This window comes from Meriones unguiculatus, chromosome 11 (genome assembly GCF_030254825.1).
Source record: "Meriones unguiculatus strain TT.TT164.6M chromosome 11, Bangor_MerUng_6.1, whole genome shotgun sequence".
Taxonomy (NCBI): Eukaryota; Metazoa; Chordata; class Mammalia; order Rodentia; family Muridae; genus Meriones; species Meriones unguiculatus.
The window spans coordinates 75,311,465-75,326,599 of record NC_083359.1 but is presented as its reverse complement, the minus strand read 5'-3'; the positions used below and the strand labels follow the sequence as shown (position 1 = coordinate 75,326,599).

The 15,135-nt window shown below is 44.3% G+C and overlaps 1 protein-coding gene across 1 annotated transcript; it reads right to left on the bottom strand.

Moving 5' to 3' along the window:
• Positions 1-1,250: 1,250 nt before the first annotated feature.
• On the bottom strand, positions 1,251-2,171 carry LOC110546197 (transmembrane epididymal protein 1A-like). The gene has a single exon (XM_021632879.2). The coding sequence runs from the start codon at positions 2,169-2,171 to the stop codon at positions 1,251-1,253; it is 921 nt and encodes a 306-aa protein (XP_021488554.1).
• Positions 2,172-15,135: the final 12,964 nt, after the last annotated feature.

Here is a 15,135-nt window from a genome sequence, read left to right as displayed (position 1 = left end):
AACTTTATTAAGCATCAACTACACAGAAAATATGCTTTTGAACTATTCTTTTAGTTGGCATTGAAAATAATGGTCACAGTAAAACGTTTTCATACAGAAATGTCATTGTGCTTTGCTCATATTTACCCCTTACCAACCTCCCCATCCCTCCTCCTACCTCTCTTTTGTTCCTTCTTCAGCCCAAATAGTTCCTCTAGCAGGTAATGTCATACTATTCTGGGTCATGGAAAGAAAATTAGGTAGCAAATAAGCTACAATATATCATTTAATTGTAAGGGGCCACGGTTTAGGTGGTAAGATAAAACCTTCCCAAGAGAAAGAATATGAGATAGAAAGCAAGGAAGACTGTGACTGCAGCATGGGTTCAGTGACAGTGGACATAGGAGAGTTGGCTCAGGGGTCCAGATCCCAGTATGAGAATTTTGTGGAAGGGATCATTTGATAATAACAGTATAGGGAAGATGCTGCTGGTATAGAACAGCATACTATAATAGCATAGAGTAACTGTGGTAAAAATGTAACTAGCAACAGGTTTGGTTGTTTGGAAAAGACTCACATTGTAAGATATAGTTCTGGTGGAGCTGGTAGTAAAAGTATCGCTAAGCATTTTGCTTTGGCCTGATTAGGGGTCAGGAATAAGACATATGTTGGGAGTTCATGATAATTTGGCTCATGGAAACTTTAAAAAAATGAGATATGAAAGTATTCATTATATATTTGTATTTGAAACAATGCTAATCCACCCACATTAAATTATTCACGGTGAAATTCTTATAATTCCATTCAAATGGAGAAACGAATTGTACTATATGTTAGGCTGTTCCCACACAGAACCCCCACTTTAGGTGGCCAACAGGAACACCCACTACTGTCATCTCTGTTTGCGAGAGGTCTTTATTCCGTTGCTGACTTGGAGCAGCATTAGTGGTGGCATCCATGCTGAAACTTGACGCTCTCTTCAGAGGCTTCCTGCCATTATCTTTCCACTATGGGCAGTTCCTGTTACCTGATCACCTCAGCCTCCTCAGGCCTTTGTCCTCTCTCACTTCTCCTGGCCAGAATAATCGAGGCTAGGTCACTTTTCCAGGTTATTCTTTTATCTCCTCAACAGTTATAGGGTCAATGACAGGCATAATAGTTGGGACTAACTGCCATCCTCCAGGGTCATTACCTTCACCAAGGAACAAAGGGTAGGTACATGACAAGTGCCCAAGGGAGCCCACAGAAGGGAGACGGGGTGGTGTGTAGGCCTAGGCCTTGTCGTAGGGACAGCTCATTGAATAAAGAGTCTGCTCATCTCTGTCCTGCTGCTTTGCCTCTGGCAGCAGCTTGCAGAAGCTTCCTGAAGAGTTCTCGTGATCCAGCGCTTCCTCGGACCCCATCAGCCTCAAGCTGGGACTGTAACAACAGTGCCAGAAGAAGGAGATGCCGTAGATTCCCAACAGGCATAAGGCATTGGTTATCACATGCCAGCAGAAGAAGGTGGTGACAAACACGATGTCACTGGTGTCATCATCTTTCCACGGATAGCCAGACACGGGTCTAAACAGAATAAAGCCTGTGTGCATCAACCAGGAGCCCATCATCAGGAACAGAAAGTTCTTGACGAGCTGGAGGCGAAAGGACATGCAGGCCCACAGCTCTGCCGTCAACACCAGCATCAGCAGGAGCACCACCAGGATGAGGAGAGCGTGAACCTGCAGCTCCACCTTTGATGAGACTTGAACATGAGTCACCAGCAGCAGGAGGAGAATGTAGATGCCCAGGACCGTGGCAGCTTTTTCTAGGACCACGCACCTCTGCCGCAGCACGCTCTTGCTCATGACATCTATACAACCGTCCAGGGTGAGGAGGATGAACATGGTGAGGTGCTGCCACTCCTGAGGGTACATAAACCGCGGAGGCATCTCCTTGTTAACCAACACCATCCCATCGTCAAGACAGATGATCACATAAAACGTTAAGAGGGCACCAGTCACTGTCTTCAGCCAGCCTCCATAGGGTATTTTCCACAGCTTGGAACATCTTTTTTTATTCTTGGGAAGGTATGAGAGATACACGGGCGAGTCGTTGACTATCATGGCCTTGGAGACCACCATTGCCTGATATAGGCCATAAAAGAAAATGTATAAGCCTGGGTAGAAGTGACCACCAAACTTCCCGTTCCCCATGAAATCTGAGGTCTATTTGGATAAAAAGTAATGAACGGAACTCGAGATTTCTTGGCCTTCGTCTCTCTTATGGGCCCATCCAGTTTCGGTTTTATGCATGGGGATAATGTTTGGCTATCTTTATCATCTCCTTCTGCCCACTTCTCTCTCCCACAGAATGGAAAGTTCTGGACCAGAGCCCTACACCTTGGGTGAGGGCCGTCTCATCATCTCATTCCCTTCTAGTACACGGTGGGTTGACTGGTTGCTGCCAAAGGAGGGGGTGTGAGTATTTCTGAAAGCGCACCTGTGTGATTGTGCGCTCTCATCAGCTCTGCTTTGGGGCCCTGCTGGCGTCTCTGCTCAATCCTGCCCACTCTCCCATGGCTTGATCTCTCCTGAGCCTGTCTAGTCCTTGGAGCCCGATGGTACTGCCTGAGCGTGGAGAGCATCTGGCTGACTCAGTCTGCGTGCATCCCTACAGACTCCTCATCCTTTATTGGTCCGTATTCTGAAGGCAGATATTTATGGTTTCTGTTTAGCAAAGGCCTTGCTATGAGGCTCAGACCAGCCTCTAACTCATGATTCTCCCGCCTTAGTCTCCGCAGTGCTGGGATTACAGGTGTGCACCGCCACAGCCAGACAATCTCTGGGTTTGTGCTCACTTATGTAAAGCTCCTACTGAGCTCCTACTTGGCATCTTCATTCTTTTGCAACAGGAAGCTTAAGGGCCGCCAGGAGGGCAGCTCCCTGCCCTTCGGTGTTTCTCAGCTGGATAACAGATGAACTGGCAAAGCCAGCCTCCGAGACCAGTTTTGGAGCACTGTGGCAAAAATGTCTTAGTAAAATGCAGATGCTGGTATCTTGAGACATGTAAATCTGATCAGCTCAGCTACTTAGATTTTTAATGTGAATCAGAGACTCACCTTTATTCTCTCCTTAGTTATAATTGTCATGTGTCTAACACTTATGGTCCTAGGAACTAGTCAGACAGCTGCATACATAGGATTTCAACCAAGCCAAGGGTCTTCATATTTTTTGTTTGGTTTCATTTTTGAGACAGTCTCAGGTTGGCCTCAAATGCCTGATCTCACTGCTGCCTCCATCTCCTAAGTGCTGAGGCGACAGGTACGCACCACCATGCATGCATATAAATTAAGGTGTAAAATCTATTATACACACACACACACACACACACACACACACACACACACACACACATATACACCCATGGCATGCTTACTGTAGCCAAGATAACCAGCTCATCATCTTACATGGTCACCTTTGTTTGTGGCTAGAGCACTTAAATCTACACTCAGCAAATTTCAAATGCATGATATAGTATGTTGAGCTATGCTGTACGTAAGAGCTCTAGAACCTATCCATCCCACCTTATTGAAAGCCTGCAGCTGGACCGACATCTCCCTGAACCCTGAACCCTTTCTGAACCCTTCCCACTATTCTTGGCAGCTTTCATTTGTTCTCTGCTTCTGTAAATTCAACTTTTTTTTTTAAAGACTCTACTTCTAAGTGAGATAATGCAGTATTTGCCTCTATCCTGCCTATTTGACCCATATGGGGCATTCTGGGTCCATCTATGTTGTTAAAGACAACAGACTCTCCTTTTGGGATGAAGAAGATAGCATTCTACACAGCATCTTTATAAACTAAGATTTAGCATGCATAAGGTTTGATTTTATCCTCTCAGATTCAGGCACCCACTAGCAGCATTGGAGCAGACCCCACCCCCACCCCAGGTAAGGTGAAACTATTTTATCAGGAAAATCCAGTCTTGCAATACCCAAAAGATAAGGTCATCTTTTTCACCAGTGAAAGTACATTGAGTGTGAAAATACCATAGGAGTGTTTAAGATTGTTCTACAGAGGAACAATCCTTATTCCATCCTATCCTTATTCCATCCTATCCTTGAATTTCTTAATATTTCTTTCTTTCTTTCTTTCTTTCTTTCTTTCTTTCTTTCTTTCTTTCTTTCTTTCTTTCTTTCTTTCTTTCTTTTTCCACTCAAGTATGGTGTAGACTGGTGAGGAAGTTGAAGGGTTTTTCTTTCTTAAAAATTTTCCAAGTGGGTTTCCTAGGAAAGGGAACAGAGACTGTCTCTGACATGAACTCAGTGGTTGGCTCTTTGATCACCTCCCCCTGGGTGGGGAGCAGCCTTACCAGACCACAGAGGAAGGCAATGCAGCCAGTCCTTATGAGATCTGATAGGCTAGGGTCAGATGGAAGGGGAGAAGGACCTTCTCTATCAGTGGACTGGGGGAGGAGATGAAGGAGGGAGGGTGGGCTTGGCAGGGGATGAGGGAGGGGGCTACAGCTGGGATACAAAGTGAATAAACTATAATTAATAAAAATAAATAAAAATTTAAAAATCATTTTTATTGTTTTAAACTATATGTAGGTGTGTGTCTTCTGAATGGGAGTATGAGGATGTGAATGGAGGTGTCCACAAACCCAGAGACATTGGATCCCCCGAACCTGAGTTACAGACAGTTGTAAGCCACCTGAAATGGGTTCTGGGAACCACACTTGGGTCATCTAGAAGAGATGGAGCCATCTCTCCAGCTCCTTCCTTAAACATACGGTGTTGGGGGCTGTGTCACATATGCTATGATGCACACGTGGGAGTCAGAGGCTAACTTGCAGTCTCCTTCGACCACATGGGTCCCAGAGAGTGAGCTCAGGGTTGGCAGCAAGTGCCTTTATCTAGTGTACTGGCTCTCAACTTGTGAGTCACAATCCCTTTGGCAACCCTCTGTCTCCAAAGATATTCACACTGCGATTTCTCACAGGAGCAAAATGACAGTTATGATGGAGCAAAAATGATTTTATGATTGGGGGTCGCCACAACATGTGTTAAAGGGTCGAAGCATTAGGAAGCTGAGAACCGCTGAATTCTAGTGGACCATCTTGCAGACTAGGATTTCTTTTCTTTTGTATACTTCTTGACTATATCCCTCACCCCTTTGCAGCTAGACATTCCCTGAAGACTGAGTTCCTGCCAGCATAATGTGAAAGTGAGTGATGTCTGTTACTGTCTGTTCTCACCCATAAAACCTCCCTCGAGTTCTGTGACACTTTCCTTTCTTTTAGCTTTATACAAAGTATCTCATCTTACCTAAGAGTTAGATGTTGAGCTCAGCATGGTGGAACACATCTTTACTCCCAGCATTTGGGAAGCATAAACAGTGGATCTCTGAGAGTTCAAGGCCAGTCTGATCAACAGAATAAGTTTCAGCCAAATCAGGACTATCAGACCCTGTCTCAAATAAATATAATAATAATAACAATAATAATAATAAATAGAGTTCTATGCTTTTGAGAATGGGTCAAACGTGCTCATATGTTGGATTATACATTATATGATGATTCATTTCCATTGTCAAATTGAACTGAGAGATGTTTAGGAAATCAGTGACGTGTATCTGTGGGTATGTTTGTTGTAACATTTTTACTATAGTGTGTGCGTGTGTGCGAATATGTGAGTATCGTGGCATGTGTGTGGGAGTCAGAAGACAGCATTCAGGAGTCAGTTTTCTCCTTCTACCATGTTGGTCCCAGGCATTAAACTCAGATGCTTGGTCTTAGTTCAAGTATCCTTACTGGGTGAGCCATCTCACTATCCACTTGATGACATTTTCAGTGACAGTTAGGTCTTAAGAACTCTGACCTAATCGATGATTTAATTCACTAACGAATTTAAAATATGGACAAACTTGTTGGTAGGAGACTGATGGAGCCAAGCTGAAGGAAGTGGGTCCCTGAGGCTGGCTGTCTTCTCTCTGCTTCCTTTGTTTCCTGAGATGTGAGATGAGCAACTTTTTATAAACCATCCATTCCCAATGACACATACTCTGCTTCACCTCTGTCAAGCCAAACTTAGCAGAAACCTCTGAAACCATGAGCCACGAAAAGTATTCTGTCCTTTAAATGGTTCATCGCAGGTGTTTGTCATAGCAAGGAGGGATCTGACAAACACATGTGAATAAAAGTTCTTGTTGGCATTGTTAAAGAGTGGAAATTATCACTTTGCTAAAACAGTTAGCTCACCAAACCAGTACAAAATGATTTGTTGTCTTCTAGAAAACTCTAAACAAGCACACAAGCAAAACTGTGATTAAAACAAAAACAAAAACAACAAAAAAAAACATGTACAATATTATAGCTGATAGTAATCATCATTAGCCTTTTGTTGTAAGACTTTAGGAAGGCAGAGCTGTGGGATGAAAAAACTGAATGACCAGAAATTAAAAGATGAGGATTCTGGTACCAACTTCTCCTAACCAGCAGACTACTTCTTCTTCCAATCTTTTTAAAGATTCTGTTTTGTTGTTTTTTTTTTTTACCACAGAAAGGTAAGAGTTTTGACCTCTGTGTTCTCACTTAGGGGTGTAATTTTGTTTTGTTTTGTAACAGGATCTCACTGCCCTGGCTAGCCTAAGTATCACCAGGTAGGCCAGGCTGCCCTCTGCCTTCCAGCTCACAGAGATCCGGCAGCCTTTGCCTCCTGAGGGCTGGGATTACAGATGTGCAACATATGCTCAGATTTATAAGTAAGTTTTCTTACGTGTCATTCGGGAAAAAAAATACTGAGAGAGGATAAAATCCTCTTTATCATTCCCCGCAAGTTTTCATTCTTAGCCAATGAAAAGATATCAAGAAAAGCTCATGATCATAATAGCCAAAAGGAAAACAACTCCAAAGGTTCTGCCTGTTTGTCCAGACAGAAGAGGTACAAAGGGAATAAATGACAGAGAGGACCAGAGGGGAAAGTTTCCTGGTAGTTTTCTTGGCTCGTATCTTGGCTCTGGGCAATCCTGGGTTACTCTGGGTAAAAGTGGCCCCTTGTAGCCAAGTCTATGGTTCCCCTAAGTGTTTTCCTAGTGAGATTTCGCTTCAGAGCGTCTTAGTTCCATGTGGGACAGACTGTTAACATGAGGAATGGCAGTGTTCTCCCATTAGCAGTGGTACTTCTTGTGCCTTGGGGCCGTAGGTCTAGGGACACAATGAATATGGGGGCACAAGCAGACACCATTCATCTCTTGACCACCACTTTTATCTCCGTACTTCCTGGATGCCGGGACGGGGGTGTCAGCAGTCGGAGGAGGAGGAGGAGAGCGGAACATTACCAGGACACCAGAAGTTCAAGGTAGAAAGCAGCACGTATGCAGAACAAGTAACCACACATAACGTTCCATTTGTGAAATTTAGTCCCGCGCATTGGCTTAACATCAAGGCTGTGCGCTGTTCATTAAAACATGAGCATCCTGATCTTAGGACTTTGAAGATTGGAATCACTCATCCCAAACCAGACACAACCCACGGAAGCTGAGACGGAAGCCAAACATAGTGAATGATTAGCAGAGTGACCACACAGCTGCCCGGTCTGGGATGCAGACTGAGGAAGTTACTTTGAGGGGAAACCAGCCCGACTACAGAAGTCTATGGAGATTCTTCTCTCAGACCTGTCTCCTTCATCTGAGGGTCCCCATGATAAAATGAGGGGGGGGGGGAGTTCCTCAGAATTTATTTCAAATGATTTTATTAACTGTAATGACACACACCTGTCCTCACGGAGCCTAAAACTATAGTGTACACACACACACACACACACACACACACACACACACACATACACACACTTCACAACTGTACACCAAGAATGAGTCTTCAGAATTAGAGACTAGCAAGCCAGATGTGGTAGCTCAGGTATGGTAGCCCAGCCACCACACCTGGTCACCACAGTTTGAGAGACCGAGGCAGCAGGACTACCGTAAATCTGGGAACAACCTAGGCTACATAGTGAGGGTTAGGCCAACATACTGGGAAAACAAAACAAAAAGGGAGGAAAAAGGGAGGGTAATGTGAGAATGGTGTGGGTACTGTCTAGGCTGCAGTTAAAGAGTCGTTTGCTGGCCAGAGTTATTCATGGGAGAGACACGAGGTTAGGATCACTGCCAGATGTGCATGTAAACCTGAGGATTACTAGGGGAACTGAAGTACAAGGCAGTTTCATCTTTCAGTCTGTCTGTCTTGGGTGGCTTGGGTTGCCATCATTGGCATCACCACCCTCATCAGTGTTTGTAACTCATTTTGTTTGCTTGGGAAATTGCTCCAATGGGAGGATGACAGGCTATGTGGCCAAGGCTTAGGGATCCATGGGTGACGTTTGATGAGGACTCTAAGCCGAGATTTTTCTTAATTCAAAAAAAAAAAAAAAAAAAAAAGGCACGAGGGGTATCTTACTGACTATTCTAGAACCCTCTCTATCCCATCTGCTTCTGTACCGCAAGAGTCAGTGCTTATGGACAGCAGTGGCGACCTTCACTCTGTGCTTCGGCTTGGGCTTGCTAATCAGAGGAATGGGCAAAACTCTGGTGAGTAGAAAAGGAGTGAATCCGATAAAGTCTTTCCCTGGAGCCCCTCTCTACTGATTTGTGCTAGGTTGGCTGTATCGTGTACAGAAGGCCATATTTCCAGCAGAAGCTCAGCTCCCATAGCTCCAGCTACCTATTTCCTTGGTCATCAGGTACATGTAGTTAACAGCTCTTGACCATTGCCAACCCTTGAGTGCTTTTAGCAGCCAGGCCAGCATGCCCTAAGTGGTTCTTTTGTTAACACATTTAATGCTTTTGCCCCATCAGAGCATGGAATTCTCCGTCAGTGGATGATAGAATGGCAGATATCAAGAGTGGCTTCAGGAGTGAGCCTCTAGATGGAATTCTGGATCTAGGTCTCTGTCTTAGTCAGGGTAATTATCAATGTGATGAATCATTATGACCAAAGCAACTTAGGGAAGAAAAAGTTTTTTTCAGCTTATGCTTCCATCACAGTTCATTATCGAAGGAACTCAGGACAGGAACTCAAACAGGAAAGAAAACTGGAGGCAGGAGCTGATGCAGAGGCCATGGAGGAGTGCTGCTTACTGGCTTGTTCCCCACGGCTTGCTTGGCCCGTTTTTTAATAGAACCCAGGGTTACCAACAGCTCAGGAATGGCGCCACCCGCAATGGGCTGGGCCCTCCTCCACCAATCACTAGTTAAGAAGATGTCCTACAGCCAAATCGTATGGAAACATTTTCTCAATTGAGGCTCTCTCCTCTCTGGTGACTCTAGCTTGTGTCAAGTTGACATAAAACTAACCATTATAGTCCCTCACATACTTGAGAAGTACATGTATAATCTCCTTCTCAGAGAAAAGTGCGACATTTAACTTATATCACATAGTCATATCACAATCCCCCTCCCATCCCCAGAATGTAATTCTTGAATTAAGTTGAGAATGAGAGGACTGATTGAGAGGGGAAATGACTCTGGCAGTTCGATGAAACCCATTACTTTGTATGCCAACCTAAGACATGTATTTAGCGCCAGTGAGCTAAAAGCACCTGCTGTGCAGTTCAATCCCTGGGACCCACGGAGAAAGGCATGAAGTAACTTGAAAGTTGTCCTCTGACTTCCACACTCAAGGAAATAAAAAATTTTAAACTAATTTAAATATGGAATAAATGCAAAATTCAGTGACATTAGTGACAATCAAACGTTCAGGTGAGCATCATGCCACAGCACAGCATAGACATAGAACATCCTTATTGTTGCAGAGATACACTGGGAGATGCAATCCAAGACAGTGCGTGGAGCAAGGAGACCAAGCAAAAGCCTTAAACATAAAAGCTCAGATGAAAATGACTTTATGTGGCTCTCAAAGGAATTGCTCTCTTCTTCTTCCCTTTCTGCTCCTCCTCCTCCTTCAGTTTCTTGAGACCTGACCATCCTGGACTTGATCTGTAGACCAGGCTAGCCTCAAACTCACAGAGATCCACCTGCCTCCACCTCCCAAGTGCTGGGATTAAAGGCTTGCACTACCATGCCCAGCTGGAATTGCTCACTTCTCGTAGTTGCAGTGCAGATGTGGTAAAGAATTCTGTCGAGGCATTCAGGATATAGACAACAGATCCAATGAAGTGCTTGACTCTGCCAGAAAGTTAAGTCAAGGATGCTGGTGGGAGAAGAAAGAAGATTCTCTGTCTCTCTCACACACACAAGTTTAAAGAGACTTTAAACAATGAAATCAAATAGAAGGTTATGCCTCACTGTCACCTAAATTGGAGCAACAGCATAAAAGAAGCCATCACTAGTTAATGTGCCTTTCCTGTCACTAAAAAGACTGAAATACTTTAGACACCCTAAGAAGCCAGGGAGAAAGATGGTGAGGTATGTATACTCTGAGAGTCCACCCACCTGCAGGAATCCCACTTTTACCACAGAAACTCTGTACAAACCACTCAGTAAAACCCTTGGCATAGGGCAAGAATTCCAGGTGTGGTGACTGACATCAACACTAAGCATAGCAGCACAAGCCCAGGATGCTGGACACGACCATTTCCACACAAATTCCCCGAGAAGGATGACTGTGGGGCTTTTTAAAAACTGATAGTGTCCCTGTGAAGACAGGTGTATACCCCTCACTGTCCTTAGCTCTTCCGAGTCCACTGAAGATGCAGCCTGTGAACAGAGGGTCAGGTTTAACCAGGTGCGAAACTGACTGGTCTTGTGCTTGCCACTTTTGCCCTATTTTTTTTTTTTTTACCTGTTTTGTCTGCAGTTGCTGAATTAGGAAGACCTGGCCTTAATGAAATATTCAGTCCCGGCTCTTTTCATGTCCCAAATTAACTTTAATGAGCAAACAAAGAAAGATCAAGAGAACCGCGGCTGGGACTTGGGGGCACTTTGAAGCAGAAGCCAGGATCGGGTAGATGCCCTCTGGCAATCGACCAGCGTTTGCTTTTGATGACAGCAAACCCTCAGATCTCATCCATCTGAGCTGCAAACAGGGGGCTGTGGTACCAGAATACCCGGATCTCATCTTTTGCAATGCCTCTGTGCACCACATTCAGCAAACAAGAGTCAGACATCTGCCGCAAGCAAGAAGCCTGATCTAATGTCCCCGAACAAACTGTGGCAGGTGGTAGCTAGTGAATCGCACATTCAGGAAAGACAATAGAGTGTGTACAAATAGCGCACAGACCCCCAGGAAGAGGGGTCTAGAGCGTGTCATAAAAGAGAGTCAAGCTTCCACCAGGTAGAGCAAAGGACAGTTGCTCCCGGTTTAGGGGACTGGAGCAGTTCTATGTAGGAAGTCAGATGGACACCACCTTTTAGGAATACAAAATCTGAGCCAATGTGCCAGATGAAGTACACACCTCAGAAGTGCCTCAGAAGTCCAGAGGATGTTCTGTGAGCTCCGAGTGGTACCTCCCTGATCTCTGCCACCTTTGCTTTTTGGAATGTGGTTTCAGGCATCTGTATGTGCTCACGCTGGAGCCAGGGTCTTCTACTCGCAAGTGCGAAGACTGCGAGTGTGTACCACCACACCTGGCTTCATGAGCGCTTTTAAAATATTTTTGGTATAGACATGAACAAATACGGTATATGTGTTGTGACGCGTGTGCATACACACCCATGTGCGGAGATGAGAGGATGGTCTTCTCTCCTAATCTACTACTCTCTTTCACATCTCTGAGATCTCTGAGACAGGGTCTCTCGCTGGAGTGGCTGACAGGGAGCAAAGCCCAGCAGTCCTTCTGTTTCCTGTACCACCACTGTGATGACATTGGGGTTAGGGCACTCGCGCAGCCACGCTTAACTTTCTGGATGGGGATTTGAACTCAGCTCTGCTCACTTACACAGCTAGTGGTGCACTTGTCCACCGGGCAGTCATGGGAGATTTTGCTCAGTCATGCTTATTTTTGGTTTCCTCATAAGTGAGATGGGGGGCTAGGTCGCTCTTTAGTGTAAAGATCAAACGACTTGTAGCGTAATAGCCAAGGCAGGAGGATATTGATAACAAAAAGTTAGCAGTGTGTGTGTCTGTGTCTGTGTGTGTGTGCATAATTAGATGCTAGTAATAGGTAGGGAGAGAGAGAGAGAGAGGTCGAGTAGAAAGGAGGGCCTTCAAGATGAGGAGTTTCTTCAAAATGTTGAGCCACAAAATTACTTAATCAGACCAAAATTTAAATAAAATCATTGTGGGCACTGTGTTTAAAATGTGCTTTTAGCAGCTAGAGAGATGGCTCAGTGGTTTAGAGCACTGGTCATTCTTACCGAAGACCCAGGCTTGATTCCCAGCATTCACATGGCAGCTCACAGACATCCCTAACTCCAGTTCAAAGAGATCCAATGCCTTCTTTTGGCCTTCAGACATCAGGTGGTAAACAGACATGACTGCAGATAAAATTTCATACACATAAGGTATATATATATCATAATATACACATGTATACACATATATACATATGTGTGTATATATGTACATATATGTGTATATATATATATTTTTTTTTTTACAGGCTTTTAATGAGCCAGGAAGTAAATAGGGAAACCAGTTGGGAGTTGTTAGCAATTATGGAGAAAGGAATGGGGTGCTGTGGCAAGAACCCGGATGAAGGAGATGAAGAAGAGAAGAGTTCAGCGTCTGAAAGAAACATCAAGAGGATAAACAAATGAATCGGGTGTGAGACGCAGAATGACATGAAGGGAATGGTGAAGCCTTTAAGACAAGAAACTGGAAAGATGAATCTGCATTTTGTTAAGATGGCAAAGATGGACTAGTGGGATTTGGGATGTTACCAAGTAGACCAGCCTACCTACCTGAGATATTTCAAGTCTGACATTCAGTTTTTCATAGAAATCTGCTATAAATGCCTGGGATTTGGGACAATGCTAAGTCAAAAATACCTTGGGGAGCAAACTTATACTTTTGATGAGTCTTTTGTTTGTTTGATTGTTTGTTTGTTTATTAGATTTTGACCTTTGGGGAAGTTTTTTGTTTGTTTGTTTGTTTGTTTTTTTAGACAGGGTTTCTCCATGTAGCCTTGACCATCCTGGGCTTTCTTTGTAGACCAGGGTGGCCTCGAACTCACAGCAATCCGCCTGCCTCTGCCTGTCAGAGTGCTGGGATTACAGTTGGGCACCACAGCGTTCAGCTCACATTTTGACTTTCTGAGGTAAGGTTTTGCCGTATATGCCACACTGGCTTCGAACTTGCACCAATCTTCCAGTTTGTGCCTCCTGGGTATAAGATTACAGGAGTGCACCACCACAGTTGTCTCTTGAGCTTTTCAAAGGAGCAGTTGTTAAGAACTGCAAAACACTGCTAGGTAGAGTCGATCAGAGGCCCTCTGTGGTAGGCTTCTGTCCTGTTCACTGTTTTCTCCTACTTCCAATGTCCATCCCATTTGTCTTACTAAGTGAGTATTGATCATCTTACCCCAGGTCCTCCTTCTTATTTAGCTTCTTTAGGTGTACAAATTTTAGTATGTCTATCCTATATTATAGGTCTAGTATCCACTTATAAGTGAGTATATACTGTGTGTCTTTCTGCTTCTGGAATACCTCACTCAGGATGATCTTTTCTAGATCAAATTTCATGATTTCCTTGTTTTTAATTGCTGAGTAGTATTCCATTGTGTAAATGTACCACAATTTCTGTATCCATTCCTCCGTTGAGGGACATCTGGGTTGTTTCCAGGTTCTGGATATTACAAATAAAGCTGCTACGAACATGATTGAGCAAATGTCCTTGTTGTGTACTTGAGCATATTTTGGATATATGCCTAGGAGTGGTATTGCTGGATCTTGAGGAAGCACTATTCCTAATTGTCTGAGAAAGCACCAGACTGATTTCCAAAGTGGTTGTAAAAGTTTACATTCCCACCAGCAATGGAGGAGGGTTCCCCTTTCTCCACAACTTCTCCAGCATGTGTTGTCACTTGAGTTTTTGATCTTAGCCATTCTGATGGGTGTAAGGTGAAATCTCAGGGTCATTTTGATTTGCATCTCCTTGATGGCTAAGGACGTTGAGCATTTCTTTAAGTGTTTCTCAGTCATTCTATATTCCTCTACAGAGAATTCTCTGTTTAGCTCCGTACCCCATTTTTTAATTGGATTGCTTGATTTATTGCTTTTTAACTTCTTTAGTTCTTTGTATATTCAGGATATCAGCCTTACCTAGCAGTGTATCAAAACAGATGTTGAGACTCTTAACCAAACTTTGGGCAGAGTGCAGGGAATTATATGAAAGAAGGGGGAGTTTGTAAGATCTGGAGAGGATAGGAGCTCCACAAGGACCAAATATATTGGGGCACAGGGGTCTTTTCTGAGATTGATTCTCCAACCAAGGACCATGCATGGATATAACCTAGAATCCCTGCTTGGATGGAGCCCATGGCAACTCAGTATCCAAGTAAGTAAGGGGAACTGGGACTGTCTCTGACATGAACTGAGTGGCTGGCTCTTTGACCTCCCTACCCCCGAGGGAGGAGCAGCCTTGCTAGGCCACAAAGGAGAACATTGCAGCCAGACCTAAAGAGACCTGATAAACTAAGGTCAAATGGAAGGGGAGGAGGACCTCCCTTATCAGTGGACTTAGAGAGGGGCAGGGAGGAGATGAGGGAGGGAAGGTGGGATTGGGAGGGAATGAGGGAGGGGCTTCAGCTGGGATACAAAGTTTTATATCAAACTGTATTTGACATAAAAAATTTAATATATAAAAAAAAGAACTGTAAAGCAGCTTTAGCCTGTTTGCAAGCTGAAAATTACCCTGCTGCAGTGTATTCACAGACAAGAGCTTCCTAGTTTACAAGCCACAAACTTTACGCCAATAACAGAAACCAGGGCACCCACGCTTTTCTGCCCCACTCCCAAGCCTCAGCCCTCAGGAGCAGTGTGAAGAGCCTCAGAAGACCCTTCACCACACAAGAGGCTGGCATTCGGGGGAAAAAAAAAAAAAAACAACCCAAGCTTAGCAAGACTGGATCTTTTGAAAGCCAAACAGCACGCCGCCTTTTGCTCCGAGAGGTCACTACCTCCAGATCCAAAGCTCTCTGCCTTTTAAACATCCTTGAAAAAAGTCCATACTGAAGCCAGTCCGAGTGGATTAGAACAGTTAAAAAGCATGGTGATGCACGCT

What these genes read in the sequence shown, in the direction of transcription:
- LOC110546197 (XM_021632879.2), bottom strand. Translation starts at nt 2,171, where the DNA reads ATGGGGAACGGGAAGTTTGGTGGTCACTTCTACCCAGGCTTATACATT.